General features: G+C 32.2%; 1 protein-coding gene across 1 annotated transcript in view; it reads right to left on the bottom strand.

Annotated features, from left to right (window-relative positions):
- LOC130896343 (homeobox protein Nkx-2.2a-like) overlaps positions 1-10,498 on the bottom strand; it is a 43,487-nt gene extending 32,989 nt beyond the window's left edge. Inside the window, exon 1 of the mRNA XM_057804353.1 lies at positions 10,303-10,498. Within this exon, the coding sequence (XP_057660336.1) occupies positions 10,303-10,397 (95 nt within the window). The 5' untranslated portion in view covers positions 10,398-10,498. The remainder of the gene's footprint in view (positions 1-10,302) is intronic.
- Positions 10,499-15,396: the final 4,898 nt, after the last annotated feature.

Below are 15,396 nucleotides of genomic sequence, written 5' to 3'. Positions count from 1 at the left end.
TATAACTTACAAGCAAACACAAGTCTTGCTAAAATATGTTATATTGAAGTCAACGTGCGTTTACACGTTCCAGCATGTAATATATAATACCAGCTTCTGCAAAAGCGGGACGTTAAATATCTTGGTATTTATATCTACATACGACTTACATAAAAAAAGATATTTACTAAACGTAAACAATTTGGGATTGAATGAAGGCAATTGTACTGGTTCATTTTTCGGGAATATCACTAGAGAACAAAGTGCTACCTTTCAAAACGATTCTGCCACCTGTGGCATACAATTGTTTCGAAAGTTTCAGCATAGTAATATCCTCCAGAAGTTTCAAAAAAGGTCTTGAAAGCTATTACCAATACTCCTTTTTCTGTTTCCAACAACATAATTCACCAAGACATTCATTTATAATCCATCAATGAAACCATCCGTCGATTTAACATTTAACTACGAACTCGTCCACGACATGGCCCTTGAGGCCAGTCTTGTTTGATTTTTTAAATAGAATAAAATATTTGGTGCACGCGCCGGGTACTTTTAAAAAGCGGCAATTTGTTTATACTGTTTTATAGAATCAATTTCCAGGTAGACCTTTTAATTTGTTTGTTTTCTAGAATCGAATTATCGAGAAATTCTTTTGGTATAAATATTAGCTTGAATATTTTATTATAAGAAGTCAGTAAATAATTGAATGATGTAGTGAACGGATCGAAATAGTAAAAATACATTGGTGAATTTAAATAAATTATAAAGTTAGGAAATAGTTACGTATTAGTGGATAATTATTATAAATAGCGAGTAGTTTAGTGTATAGTGCAAAATTTATTGTTTCTAGTGCAAGTATTAAAATAAATTGAGTAAGTATTTAAAAAACACTGTGTGTATAAATTCACCCCACCGCTAAAAATAGTATAAATAGTGTTAATGCATCATAAAGTGTTAGGTGAGTGTGCATGCTTCAAGTTTGCTGCCAAGTGAACTTACTACAATTTTTCGATATCTTTAGTCCTCATAGTCGTAACTCCAAGTTTATTTTTATTAAGATTAAGGTATTCAATGAGCTTGTTCATTGAAGTGGAACTCTACATGTACTAATACAAATCAAACTAAACGCTTATTACCTTATTAGGCAGATTGCAAACCTCTCTCAGAATACAGGAAATGTTTTTAGATAAAACGACAACGATATAAATAAAACTATGAGATCGACCATCAAAAAATTTATGAAACTCATTCAAGTTGCTTCTGAAATAATTAAAAAAATCTATATTTTAAAAGCACTCTCCATATAATATACAGTGCTTCACTACAATGAGAACTTAGTTATTTTGAAAGCAGTAATATTGAGAAAATATAAGTATAGCAAAATAATTCACTGACAATATTCCGTTAGAGTGGCAACTTAAAATTCTTGTTTATTTAAGTGGTTCTCACCTCTCTTTCAGTATCGTCAATGCGAAGAAACAAATTTTTATTACTTTACAGCTTCCTCTAATTCGTTCTGTAAAAGGTACCAACAACACCTGTGCATGGACCATGTCCACCTCTCAGGTAGAACGACCAGACAGTTTGTCGCCAATAAAACTGGAACCTGAGGCGTAACACTAAATATCTCTCAGGATGTAAGAAAATTGAATTGAATTTGTATTTTATTTTTTTAACATTTTTGAATGTTTAAAGGTGAATACTGTTTTTTGTGGTTATCAATACTTTTAATCGTTTAATTGAAAAATTGATTTGCAATCAAATATTACGCTTATAATATTCTCCCCTCTTACAGTAATTATTATTCAGTTCTATATGATAATCCATGGCAATACTTAATAGAAGTTGTAATTTGATAGTTCTAGATGAACAATTTTACTATTAAAGCTAGTGCTTTGTTAATTTGTCCATTTGATTATGTATAAATAAAATATGGAATTGAATAGTCCTTTCATAAACTTCAACCTAGCCTATGAAAGAATATATCACAGAAAAATGTACTATTGGTAACCTAGAAATACAATCACAAAAAGCAAAGTAATATGGAAATGGTAAAAGCTGCATTTCAGACAAAAAATGATGGAATATTGTTGACAGAAACCATATTCAATAATAATCACTGAGGTGTGTCGTTCGCTGGGCACAAAACTTTAATGGCAAGAACAAGAAACGAGTAACAATAAATGAAGTTGAAAAAATTGAAGAACACGCATTGTGACAAAGCGTCGAGCGTATGAGAAATATGGAACAAAGCGCCCCATTTCATTTTCCACTTTTTAGTTCGATTTACTGTCAAAAATAAAATTTTTTCCTCAAGTTTTAAACATTAGTATTTAATACTGATGCAGTTAGTATAGTAAATCTCTAGCAGAGGGCAGACAGTTGTAAAATTTATGTCGTTGTGAGAGGAAAATTATTTCTATAAGAAAATTATCGAAAGAAACCAATTTTTTTTACAGCGTGAACGGGTTTTGAACGCACGACCGGCGAATCCGAAGATTGACGCATTAGGCCAGTCGGCTAATGAACGCAATTCAAGTGGTGGGATCTACTAACAGTAATAATCCACTTGCTCTCAGTCCAAAGGAGAATTACAAACAAACAAGCTTACATACAGGTGAAGCAACATTAATCAACATTAATAACAATCGTAGTACGATGCCATTAAAAGAGGTGAAGAATTTTTATTAATAATAGACGAGAAAGCTTACGAAATTAATGAGATTAAAAAATGTCTCAATGTGACAAAAATAAAAATATACACAATAGAGAAACCATGGGAAAATATTCTTATAGAAATATACCGTTTTGAATCGAATATAATAAGTGTTGTGAAAGGTCAAAAATTGAGATTAAACCTATAGAAAACAGAATTATAACGACAATGATACTACAGACATTTGAATGTGGAACACAGTGAAATTAGAAATGGAAAACAAGTATTTTTAGAAGACTGATCAAAAATAAACGTCACTTGGAGAATTGGAAGGAAAAACTAGAGAGAGTGGAGAAGAGTAGTAGTAGAAGTTTGAGAGAGAAGAGTATGAAATACCAATATTTGAAAGTAAATCTGGAAAAGAATAATGTATATATAAGATAAAATAAAATCAACTCATGGCAATTCGGACCCCATTTTATCCGCTACTCTCTCAGGCATGCTTTAACTATTTAGGTATTGACGAATTTCTATTAATTAAAATATATAGGTATAGACGAATAGCTACGGAAGTGAATGAAGATAATTTGTCGGATTACAAGATTCAAGGTACGGACTTAGCTAACCTAAGCTAATCTAATTCGCTTACAGAAATTCTGGGTTGGCCTCAAATCGACTGTGATTTCTCTAGTTTTTGAAAGTGCGTTAACTACACTCGTTCTTTGTAGGAATACAATTCAAATTCAAAATCTTCCTTATCATGTCCTTAAACAATATAAATTACTGTTTATTAACTTAGGCGGCTTCATCGAGTAAAATATCAAGTATAACAAATATTATTACGTTTGTTTTATATGATCATTCGATTTGTCAGTTTTTCAAAGAATATTTCGTATTTCATTTCAATTTACCAACATATTTTTGAGCATTTTCTCTTAACATTTTCATTTAATCATCCATATCAGACTATACTGACTATTTAATCCCCAGATAACATTCAAATTGCAGCAATACTGCCGATTAATTATTGTTAGTCAGGGTCATATGTTGTAGATTAGCAATTTGTTTTTGCCAACACTAGGTAAGGACAGGATAGAAGGGTGATTCCGTTCTAACTGTGATATTCAATGTCCTGTATTGTTTTTTTGTACTAGTCATTAATTAATAATCAATTAATAAAAATTTTGTGTTAATTGAATAATTCTTAAGATATTTAAACATTATTTTTATACAATATAACTTGCCACTTAAAGAAAACTTATACTACATCACTTGAATGTCAGTACCGTGTCATGTCCATTCCTAGAATTTACCGATAAATTATTAATTTTTTTTGTCGTAACAAATGATTTAAACTAATTACCTTATAAATTCTAATGTTTATGATCAAACTGAGGAAAATTGATGCACTTGTTGTTTAATATCTTAAGTTACCATGTCAGTACCGTGTCATGTCCATTCCTAGAATTTACCGATAAATTATTAATTTTTTTTGTCGTAACAAATGATTTAAACTAATTACCTTATAAATTCTAATGTTTATGTCAGTACCGTGGATAAATGAGTCAGTACCGTGGAACTCAAAATCCGACATTTGTGTCTTGCTCGTGATACTTTGAAGTTGTAGTAAATTCCTCTTAGAGTTTTATTTTTACAGTAAAATAGATGAATAATATGCATAAAAAAGTTAGAAAAGTTAAATTTTAAAATCTTGAAATTTTGAATACAAAAAATCACAGTTAGAACGGAATCACCCAGAAGTAATTTATTCCCATTTCTATTCTGGCTATATGCAGTCTTTTTGTCCTAAATATATCTCTGTCTGATCACATAACCTTTCAATATCTGCAATCGTACTTCTCAATCTTGTTCCAGTCGTATCTCCCAAAAACATTTTCTTCACACTCCTCTCTCCAATGCATTTAGCCTGTTTTCCTTTCTTATTCATGACTCAGCATTCACTACCATATAAGACCGTAGGTTATATAACTGTCTTGTAAACTCTTAGCTTTACTACCCTTGAGATATCTTTGGACCTTAATACGTTTCCTAGAGCTTCAACTGTTTTATTGCCTCTTGCCAATATTTTGTCAATTCCTATAATTTCGTCTCTCTTGATTTTTAATTGATTGTCACTTAAAAAGTCGTTAGCCATTTCTATATATTTGGTTTTATGTTCGTTGACAAGTAGGCCATATCTTTTTGCTGTCTTCTCAAATAGTAAAAAGATTTTCTGTAGTTCCTGTTTTGTTCTGGTTATGAGCACTACATCATCTACGAATGCCAAGACTTGGTTTCCGCTATTATAAATCATACCTTGGGATTGTAATTCACTATCTCTGATAATCACCTCTAGTAGGAAATTGAACAAAACTGTTGAAAAAGGGCTGCTCTGTTATAAGTCTTTTTTTGTTTGGAATTTTTCGGATAAGCTTCTTTCTATAGCTACTTTACTCTTTTTTCGGTTATGTTTAGTGTCATTTTCACTAGTCTTATTAATTTCTTAGGTATTCCAAGTTTTGCTAAAGCTTGGTATAGGTGTTTTCTTAATATTGAGTCATATCTGTTATACGACTTATACAAGATTATGTCAAATACCCAAGCACCCCAACAAAATCTCATCCAAAGTTTCTGATACACGGTCGTCGCAAAAAGATATTGAAGAGTCAATATAAGTCCTAGGAGGCACTGAAAGAGTACCAATTCTTTGACGCCACTGTGTAACTTATAATTTCTAAAAAAAAAAACAACTACTTTCCTGTAGATACATGCAACAAAGAGCATTGAATTATATTCTTTTTTAAGAAAGTAATCGTTGATCGATTTGTCAGGGCAATGAAATTTTCTGGTCTTAAAAACTGTGAAACTAAACCAAGAAACATTTGATTTTATATTAATGTTGACAATATTTTGTAACACAATTATTGTTTTTATTCTAATTAATAGAGACTACAAGACAAACTAGACAAATTGAATAAAAAACTACCAAACTTGATCGTGCAGACTCAAAAGAATACAGTATCTTTTCTCTAATATTCGATGATATCAACTAAACTTGTGGTGTTCGTACAGTATCATACGATGAACAATATAAATTTTACGCAAGTTGTCCCTTTTAAATTATTCAGGTATCACCACTGGCTCTGACTAAACGACACATATTTTAAAGACCACCCGCGCATTTGTAGTAAAATCATAGTAATTCCGGTCCATTCAATATTAAAGAAATAACTTTCAGGTTTAACTTTTGTGTCCTTTCCTTGAATATCCTTCGCCCTTTCCGTTCCTCTTGGTACACTTGACAAACACTCGAACTCGAAATTCAAATTTTCTACAACAAATGAATCGCATACCGCAAAGAATGCCAATTGGATTTGTGTCAAATTTAATTCTCCTGTTAACTGTCACGTTTTTTACTTTATATGAATGGTTTTTATTGAATTTCTTACTAAACACAGCTTAAATTTGGTTTGGTATTAAGAAATTACATTCATTTTTTATAGGTGAATTAAAAGTTCAAGTAAAATTGATGATTTTTAACTTTCCATCTATGAAAATCAAAAAGAATGGATCAAACTATTTTACGTTTTAGAAATAATTATAATAATACTGTTACGAACTCATCCACGACATAGACCGCGAAGCCGGTCCTATATGATTATTTCAAAATAATCGAAAATTTGGTGGACGCGTCAGGTACAAATTTCAAGGAAATAAAGCGGAAACCTTTGATATTATTTTTTATAACTTATTCACGGCGGTGATTTGTTTATATTGCCTGTATAGAATCAATATATAACAAGGCCTTTTTATTTGTGTGTTTACTTTCTAGAATCGAATTATCGAGAAATCATCTTGTTTAAATAATCGCTTGTTTATTAGCGAGAACATCAGTAAATCATTGAATGTCATAGTAAGCGGATCAGAATAGTAAAAAGTAACTGGTAAATTCAAATAAATTATAAAAGTGAGTGAATAGTTATATATTAGTGGATAATTATTATAAATAGCGAGTAATGCAGTGTTTAATGGATAGTTTATTGTTTCTAGTGTAAGTGTTTGAATAAATCGAGTAAGTGAGAAACATTGTGTATAAATTTACTCCAAAGTATAAAAACACCATTTGAATAAATTTGAAGAAAAACATTACAACCTCTATAAGAAAAAGACCATAGAAAACTTCAATTAATTTGAGTTATTGATGTGTAAGTTGTGTATTGATAGTTTATATTTACATTAACACAGATTCTTTCTACACAAAGTTCATAATTTCTTTCTATTTTCAAGAAATTTTCCAATTTCTCAGTATCATCATTTGTGTTACTACATTGTTCAATAAAAGATGGTAGTTATAACATTATATATAACAGAAGTTAACATTTTAAGGCTGGTATTAAAATCGTAGGCGCTTGACCTCCATACTACGCAGATTATATTTTCTATCTTATAAAAAAATACTGTCACTCTATATAAATAAATGGAGCTAATATTTATTAATTAATGTATCTACCTAGTTTTATCTGATATGTTTTCGCTGAAAGATCTTAATTACTTTTTGTTGTAATATAAACTTGCGTTAAGTGAAAAGTGCCATTATTTTTATGAATGTGAGGTTAATGTGTGTTTATATCATTAATTACGCTTGAATATCGAGTAGAGGAAAAATACTATATAACAGTGAAAACAGATAAATAGATTTGATCGAAAATATGTTCACGTGTTTTCAGAGTATTCACCCTCAAATATTGATTCATAATATTTATGTTTCATTTGCCATCCGCCATTGGACTTACTGATCACGGATCGCGATCCACCTTTCATAAACTTGACGTGTGCTATGCCGCTGGTTTATGCAGTCAACATTAAAAATTACCATTAAACCAACAAATTAAATTATTAGTTGAACGCCACTGACATTCTACTTGTAGTTCATGCAAAAAACTAACAGTAAGTTTAAATTAAAATTAAACTAAGAGTTCGCCAAGTTTTAACTTCTTAGTTTAAGTCCTTAATTTTGTGCGGTTATGAGCACAGAATACGTTAGGTAGGTCTGTATTAATGGTATTGTTTTATTTAAAACATCCTTGTTCTTTGGTTATCAAAATATTCGCGTTTTTCACCGATTTCCACCATGGTGTTTTACTAATATCAAAAAATAGGAAAAAGCAATGTCTGAAAGTCAGCGATGTCCCTGATGAAACACTGATAGATAGTGTCTGGAGCTTTCCACATTTCTATGACAAAAAGGACCCATACAGGTTTACTAGTAATTTATGATTATCCTTAATTTATTGCATAAACCACCAAGTAAGTTTAGTTTGATGTTAATTTTAATTTTGGCTGCATAAACCAAGCTTCAAACTCTAGAGACAAAATGCCATTTACATACTATTGCCGTTGCTAATTCTACATTCTTTAGGCGAACAAATGAAGCATCCATTCAATACGTTTATAATTTTTAAACCAAACGGAATGAAGTAACATATGATAAATACAATTATGATATACTTTCAGGGCGTACTGGAAGCCGATGTGAAAAAATAAAATCTGAATATTTAATTGCAAAAATTTCAAATTTTCAACTATATAAGAGAACGATTCTCATTGATTTTCAGAGGTGACGTCATAAGATTAATTGAGCAGTTGTCTGCTTGATGATCAAAAGGTTATCGTTGCCGGCAACGTAGCGTGTACTATTATAATAGAGTTTTTATTTATTAGTTACGTATAAATAAAACATTTTTCTATATATATATGATGAAAGTGAATAGACCTTAGACCTAGGATAAGTTCTTATATTATAAGTAAAAATTAAAAGCATGATAAAGTTAATTACTATAAAATATTAAAATAAGTTAAATTTGATCATGACGACCAACACTTTAAAACAATTTCTTAGCATCATACAAAAACTTTATCAGGTGTTTTAGTCTCGGTATTTCTACATCCTGGTACCAAACACGGTTTATATACTATTTTTCAGATTAATAAAAGTTTACTTATAACCTTATTTTAAAATAACCGAGAGAACTACTATTGTATTTACTTTGTATTGTATTTTATGTTCAGTGTTTATTTTATACCTATGATGTCACGCAATATGGCGGCCTAGCTAAAATGTTTAAACTACCTACATAATTTTTTTCTCTATAAATATTAAACAAAGAATTAAATAAAAATAATAAAAGTTGTTTATAAACTATCCAAAAATATTTTTTTCTCAAACCATGCAAGTATCCTATTCAAAGAGCTTTTACCGTTAGATTCAAGACATTTAGGAAAGAATAAAATCGTCTATTGATCGCGATAATGATCAGATTACAATATTAGGAAAACCTTCTACGTTTAAGAAAAATATTATTCGTCTAAATACAAAGGCACAAATTTTATCAACCATGGATTAGTTACAGTATATGACACTTCCGGATGTTAAGGATAATCCGTTGTTCAGATGGCCATATTTAAAAGCAGAGAACATCTACCAAATTATTTCATGTTACAAAATGCTTTCAGGATAATATTTACGTAACTTTTTCTCGATTCTTCTTCTTAATTCACCTATCAGATAAATGTAAAAGTTTAACTTGGATTGACTTGGAATCTCATTAATTCGTTAGACCACCCTCGTATGTAATTGTCTATATATAAAGTGAATACGTTATTATTCCTCGATATACCTCTTAAAATAAAAACAGCTACAGAAAAATATTTTCTGTATCGCTATTTAAAAGTGATCTCAATCTTGTCAAATAATACAAAATTAAAAAAGGGAATTCAGTTTCTTCAGTGATTATCATTTTCTGGATAGAATTATGACTATTGGTACACCAAATAAATAAAGACTGAAAGGAAACTGGAAGGGATTTCCTAGCAAATGATATAAAATGACGATCTTACTCCAAGCTGCTATAGCACAACAATAGTTTCTTCTTATTCTAGCTCATTTCCTGATAGTTAAATTGGTCGAAAAAGGAGCAATAGAAGGATCACTTTTCGCATCTAAATTTCTTCCTACGGGACATTCAAATTCGATTGTTTATAAAACATAGGAGGATAACAGCTAGTTATAGATGGCTTCAGATCAAAGTCTTTGACGACAAATCTTATCACTATTTAGAAGATAATAGAAAATAATAATTTTAATGTAATTGCTTTATCAAAAATACTGACAGAAGATGAAGTATTTGGCATTTTTGATAAAGAAGTTAACGATCTGTTAAGATTTTATGGGTTGTTGCGCTAGTTGATTGAATTAAACGCAAATCTGCAATCAGTCTTTCCATTAAAAATAAGTGAAACGTGCCTTTGCATATTTTTTATAAGATTCAAAATATCAAAGGTAATACCCTGTATTTATTCCTAAGGTGAAATGATAAATTTAATTGCCTTTGCTTGTTGAAAGATAGATTCTTTTCTTAGAATCAAAACATTGACATTTTTGTCAAGGTTTTCATCTGACGTGACGATCCACATCTAAAAATCTTAAAATAAAGATTGTATATACCATTGAAGATGATATAATTATAATTAATTACTTATTCGGGACTTTGATTATGGTGAATATATTTATGTCAGAACCAATAGACTCAAGAGGTAAATTTAACCGTCTGCGTTTTTGTAGCTAATATCTTACCAATAAGACAACAAAGAAAGATATGAATACTTACGGATACCTATACTCTTCCTCCAAATGTATGTAATCCGGGGGAATGATATGCCAAGTGGTATTTTCATAGGTAGAATAATCTTCGTAGCCAGCCATGATGGCGATTATAACACTTGAACTGCAAATTTGACACTAACCAACGGCAGATTACGACTGATCGATGGTAAATTATCAATAAATCACCAGGATACTGCCAGGTGGATGCTCTTGTTCATATATTTATATAAAAACACTGATAAGATATAGAGTGAAAATATATTGACAGGTGATTAATATCTACATACATACATATTATGTGAATCTACATGGATACGAAAAACATTTTAAATGTAATGTGAGTGATTGGGTTACAAAAAAGTTTATTCATTCAATTTATATTATGATAATAAAAGAGGTAAAGAATCTAGTTAATAAATCGGTCATTTAAAAATATTCTATTTTAAATCATGCTGTTTTTCCTGAAATTTGTTCATCAAAGGGTAATGCGTGAAGACCACGTAAGTCGATGCATTTCGTCTTTTCCCAATAATATTGAGTGAAATACTTTTATTACATAAACAACGTTAGGCACATTCCTAAGTGGGCGACAGAAGCAGCGCGACAAATTTCAAACCAATGTATAAGCATAGGAGCATTCTACGTGCGACAAGACCGAAGTTTTGACAGCATGCATTGCGCGCGCATTTTGAAGTTTCAAATCGTTTTGTATTTGGCCGATATGAGCGCTCGCAAAGTGCTGCCTTTGGTGTCGCCAACGTAGTTCACATAAGACGCTGCCACCAGTATCATGACATCATATTGGACTTTTAATCGGCATTACTTTAGTGTACGAAGATATATTGAAAAATTCTTAGCCTACTATAGAACCAAACAAAATTTCAATGTCAAAATATTTTATTACTCAACATATTCTCCTCTTAATTGGATACGTTTATTACAGCGAATCTGCAACGTCTCTAGACCTTTCAAAAAAATGTTTCTTCTTACTCTGCAAACCAGATCTCTACAGCTTTTATTACCTCCTCGTTATAAGAAAATTTACGACGTTTTAAACTTTTTTTCAGTTGAGGAAAGATATGATAGTCGGATGGAGCGAAATCTGGTGATTGATGAATTTTTTCCCGTAGAGTGGTCAGTAATGACGAATAATAATCTCCAGTTATTGCTCTACCCTTATCCAAAACATCGATCATGATTACTCCATGGCAATTCCAAAAAACCGAAGCAAGATTTTTGGACACGAAACTCCTTAGGTGTTGGAGAACCAGAGTGTCGCCATTCCATCGATTATTGCTTTGTTTCTGGATCGTAGAAATGTACCCAAGTCTCATCCATAGTAACAATTCGGTTTAAGAAGTCTACGTCGTTTCCAAACCGAGCTCAGATCGAACGCGATGCTTCTACCCTTGCACGCTTTTGGTCAACATTTGGGGATTCATTTTGCAGCAATTTTTCTCATGTCCAAATTGACGTGAACTATATGATGAGCACGTTAGTATGAAATATTCAGTGCTTCAGATATCCGTTTTAGCCCAATTCGATAGTCTGATAAAATCATGTCATGAACTGCATCAATATTTTCGGGGACTGACACAGAAACTGGCCCTCCCGATCGGTCATTATCTTCAAGGGAAAATTCACCTCTTTTGAAGCTTGCAGTCCAATTTTTCACGGTCGCATATGAAGGACATTGATCACCAAAGGTATTAAGCATATCTTCGTAGATCTTCTTACCTCTTAACCCTTTTAAATACAGGTACTTGATGCTTATTGTTATCCATTCACAAACAATGAAAATATTGTGCCAAAGACGTGCCGGTAGGATACTCGTAAAAAGGAAAGCCGAATCTGAAATAGGGTTAGAATCAGGCAGAGGCACTAATAGAAGGTTAAACGGTATCTTTAAACGCAAAACGTAACTGTATAATTTATAATGTATAATCCCTACACAATATTTCAAGACCTACACCTATGGCCAACACCGAAATTGAGCCAAACTGGACTGAATTCCCCATTTTATTGCTATATACCTTATCACTCCCTATAAATAACAAGTAAAACCAAAAAAATATCAAATATTTGCCTAAAAAACATTAAATATTAATAAAAATAAATATAGTTTTAAAAAAACAAAAAACGAGCTTTTAAAGCACATCAAACTAAAAAGGTGAAAATTTTGTTTTAAATAAGCTTAAAACAATAATGAATAAAAAATATTAATATTATTGTGAAAAGAGCGTGGGGCGCTTACTTCAATATTTCTTGTACATCGAGATGACTTTAAAGTCCTTAACTTCTTTTCAATTCAACTTTCGATTTTTATTGCTTATTTTTGTTATTTACAATTTTTTCCAGTTTTTAAGATTAAGATAATTTTTAATTATAAGCAATTTTGAATTGAATATACACTAAAAATATTTGTTGTAACTTGTTTCGATGAGTACAAACTTTTCTAAAAAATTCAGAAATTTGTATCTTGTCAATAGGCTTTCATTGCCTTCTTATTTCTTTGATTTTCTTCGAAATTACAATAAAACCTGTTGAGTTGTGAGTCGAATGAGATCAATCCCAGGTTTTTGTCAATCTCTTCTTTAGATATTGAAGACCCGGCTGTATCCCCGCGGATTTATGAATCCTGAATTGCCAAAGCAATGTTTGACATGTTAGAATTTGAAGTGAATTAATCACAAAATTAAAAATTTATCACAACTAAGGTTTAATTGATTGTGACGAAAGTACTTCTAGTCTACACAGTGGCATATTTACCATAGGGCCATGGGGGCCATGGCCCGGGGCGGCAGGATAAATAGGGTGGCAATTAAACGAGCCAGTGGCGAAGGGAGACAGTAACAAAATACAGAACACGAGTCTACGGGGCGATCGTGTTGACGGCATACGCGAGGTCAGCCCAGGACAAGTTAATATCGATTCTACAGTCGACAAGTATAATATGATACAGCTAAACGGCTCCTAAGAACAACAGAAATGCGGACCCTGAGATCAATAACAGGACATACGTTACTCGATCGGAAGAAAAATGAAGAAATAAGGGACATGTGCGATATTCAGGATGTAGTAAGATGGACAAGGAGCCGCAGAAGAGAATGAAGAGACCATGTTGATAGAATGCCAAATGAACGGTTAGCAAAAATTCCAAAGGAAAAGAAAACAGACACAACTCGACCTCGTGGACGACCACCTATAAGGTGGTATGAAAGCTGGTCCTCAGCATCCCAACTACTCTTGGCAAACCTTTGATGAAAATACAGGACCTAGTCCTAACGTAAGAAGAAGAAGAAAGTATAAAAAGTGATCCCGCATAAGGCATAGAAACAAAAGAAGATCTTTTGATACTTTTGACGAAGTTGGGGAAAGAGCATGCTCAGAAGAAGCATCCACAAGATGTAATTAAAAGGAAGAAACTAGACAAGGACGTGACCATTTTATAGTCAATAGCTTCTTCCCAATATGCGACCAATTGTTGAGCGAGTTTAGAAGACGCAAATATTCTTATGATGCAGTTTTTGCCAATTTTGCATTTATAGGCAAATTGGATACAATATCTGAACCGGAAGTCAGAGCTAACGCCATAAGACTCCAAGAATTATACCCACTTGATCATGAGCTTAAGGTAAATTAAACTATTTATTAAAAAAAAGAGATTCAAAGGAAGCATTTCCATATACAGAAATAGCATTACGCATTTTTCTGTAGACATTTGTGCATCACTAAAAATGTAAATATTTGGTAAATGGTGTTAATTTTTGAATGGTCTTGTTTCATTATTGAACGATTTTTTTTCTTGATTTATGGGGCGGCAAACCTAATCGGTCCAGGGCGTCAATTTTTGAAATACGCCACTGAGTCTACATCCAGCGCTGTGACACTTTCAAATATAACTTTAATCTACTGTTAAAGTGAATGTAAACCCTTTATTATTTGCTATGAAGATACAAGGACCCCTAATTTTAAATGTGGTTTTAACATATGAGAGTTAATATTAAAGATATATGAAAGTGGTATTGTTGGAGGAGAGACAGAAAACATGTGTTTACCACTCTATATATCTCTCTTCTCGATATTAAAATCGAAACTTAATATTCTTCTCCTATGCTGCATCCACCATTCGAAGCTTCGACGGCGATCCAATAGAGTAGAAAGAGATATATCGATGCTCTATGTGATATGTAAACACATATGACTTCTTTTTGAACGGTTATCGAACCGTTAGGTACTGTCATCAGTGGCGGCGCCAGGCATGTGCGAGCTGTGCGATCGCACAGGGCCCCGCGCCTCTCAGGGCCCCGCAGGGCTATCAATCTGTCAGTATTTTTCAGAGAGCTGTGAAGGTTTTATCTAATATTTCCCCTATTCTGAGGATCTGAGGTTATTTTAATTTTATACTTAAAAATAAATATGTATATAAATATTTTCTACACGTTTTTAATGTTTTAAAGTCTGGGGCCCCGCAAGTATTGAAGTATGGAATCAAACTTTTTAAATCGGGAAACTGCTATGCTACTGCTATTTTCCGGGGAAGGGCCCCCCCTTAACTCACCTCGCACAGGGCCCCGCGGTGGCTAGCGCCGCCATTGACTGTCGTATATGTAATACTCCTATATGGACAGTTCCGTGGAAGCTGTTCCAACTAAGTGAAACAAATAGTGTATCGTTCTCTCTCTCGTCCGGACGATTCAGTTAGTTCTGCGCATCTTTTGCGCGCATGTAGCATGCGCAGTATAGATAAGGTGTCCCGAACGAGAGAGGAAATGAATATTGTCGGCACCATTGAAATAAGGTTATTATTCTTGAACCAAACAGTAGACAAAAATGATCTCAATGATGATGTGACAAAAAACCAGACAATTGATGCAATGAAACAATCGCAGGTCTCTTACTAATTAGCTAAACCAGTGTACAGTCAGTATATTCAGTTGTACCTATATGTTCGATATATTCAAAAAATGAAAGAGGGGCGATTGTTTTGAGTAGAATTGGTTGCATAATGTCTTCGTTTATTATTTTTTCACTTTTCAATGGTTTATAGCATTTGAAATTTAATCTTCAATGATGGAAGAATTCTTAAAAAAATCTG

Source organism: Diorhabda carinulata, chromosome 7 (genome assembly GCF_026250575.1).
Source record: "Diorhabda carinulata isolate Delta chromosome 7, icDioCari1.1, whole genome shotgun sequence".
Lineage (NCBI taxonomy): Eukaryota > Metazoa > Arthropoda > Insecta > Coleoptera > Chrysomelidae > Diorhabda > Diorhabda carinulata.
The sequence above is the reverse complement of the archived record's forward strand: the minus strand, read 5'-3'. Positions and strand labels throughout refer to the sequence as shown.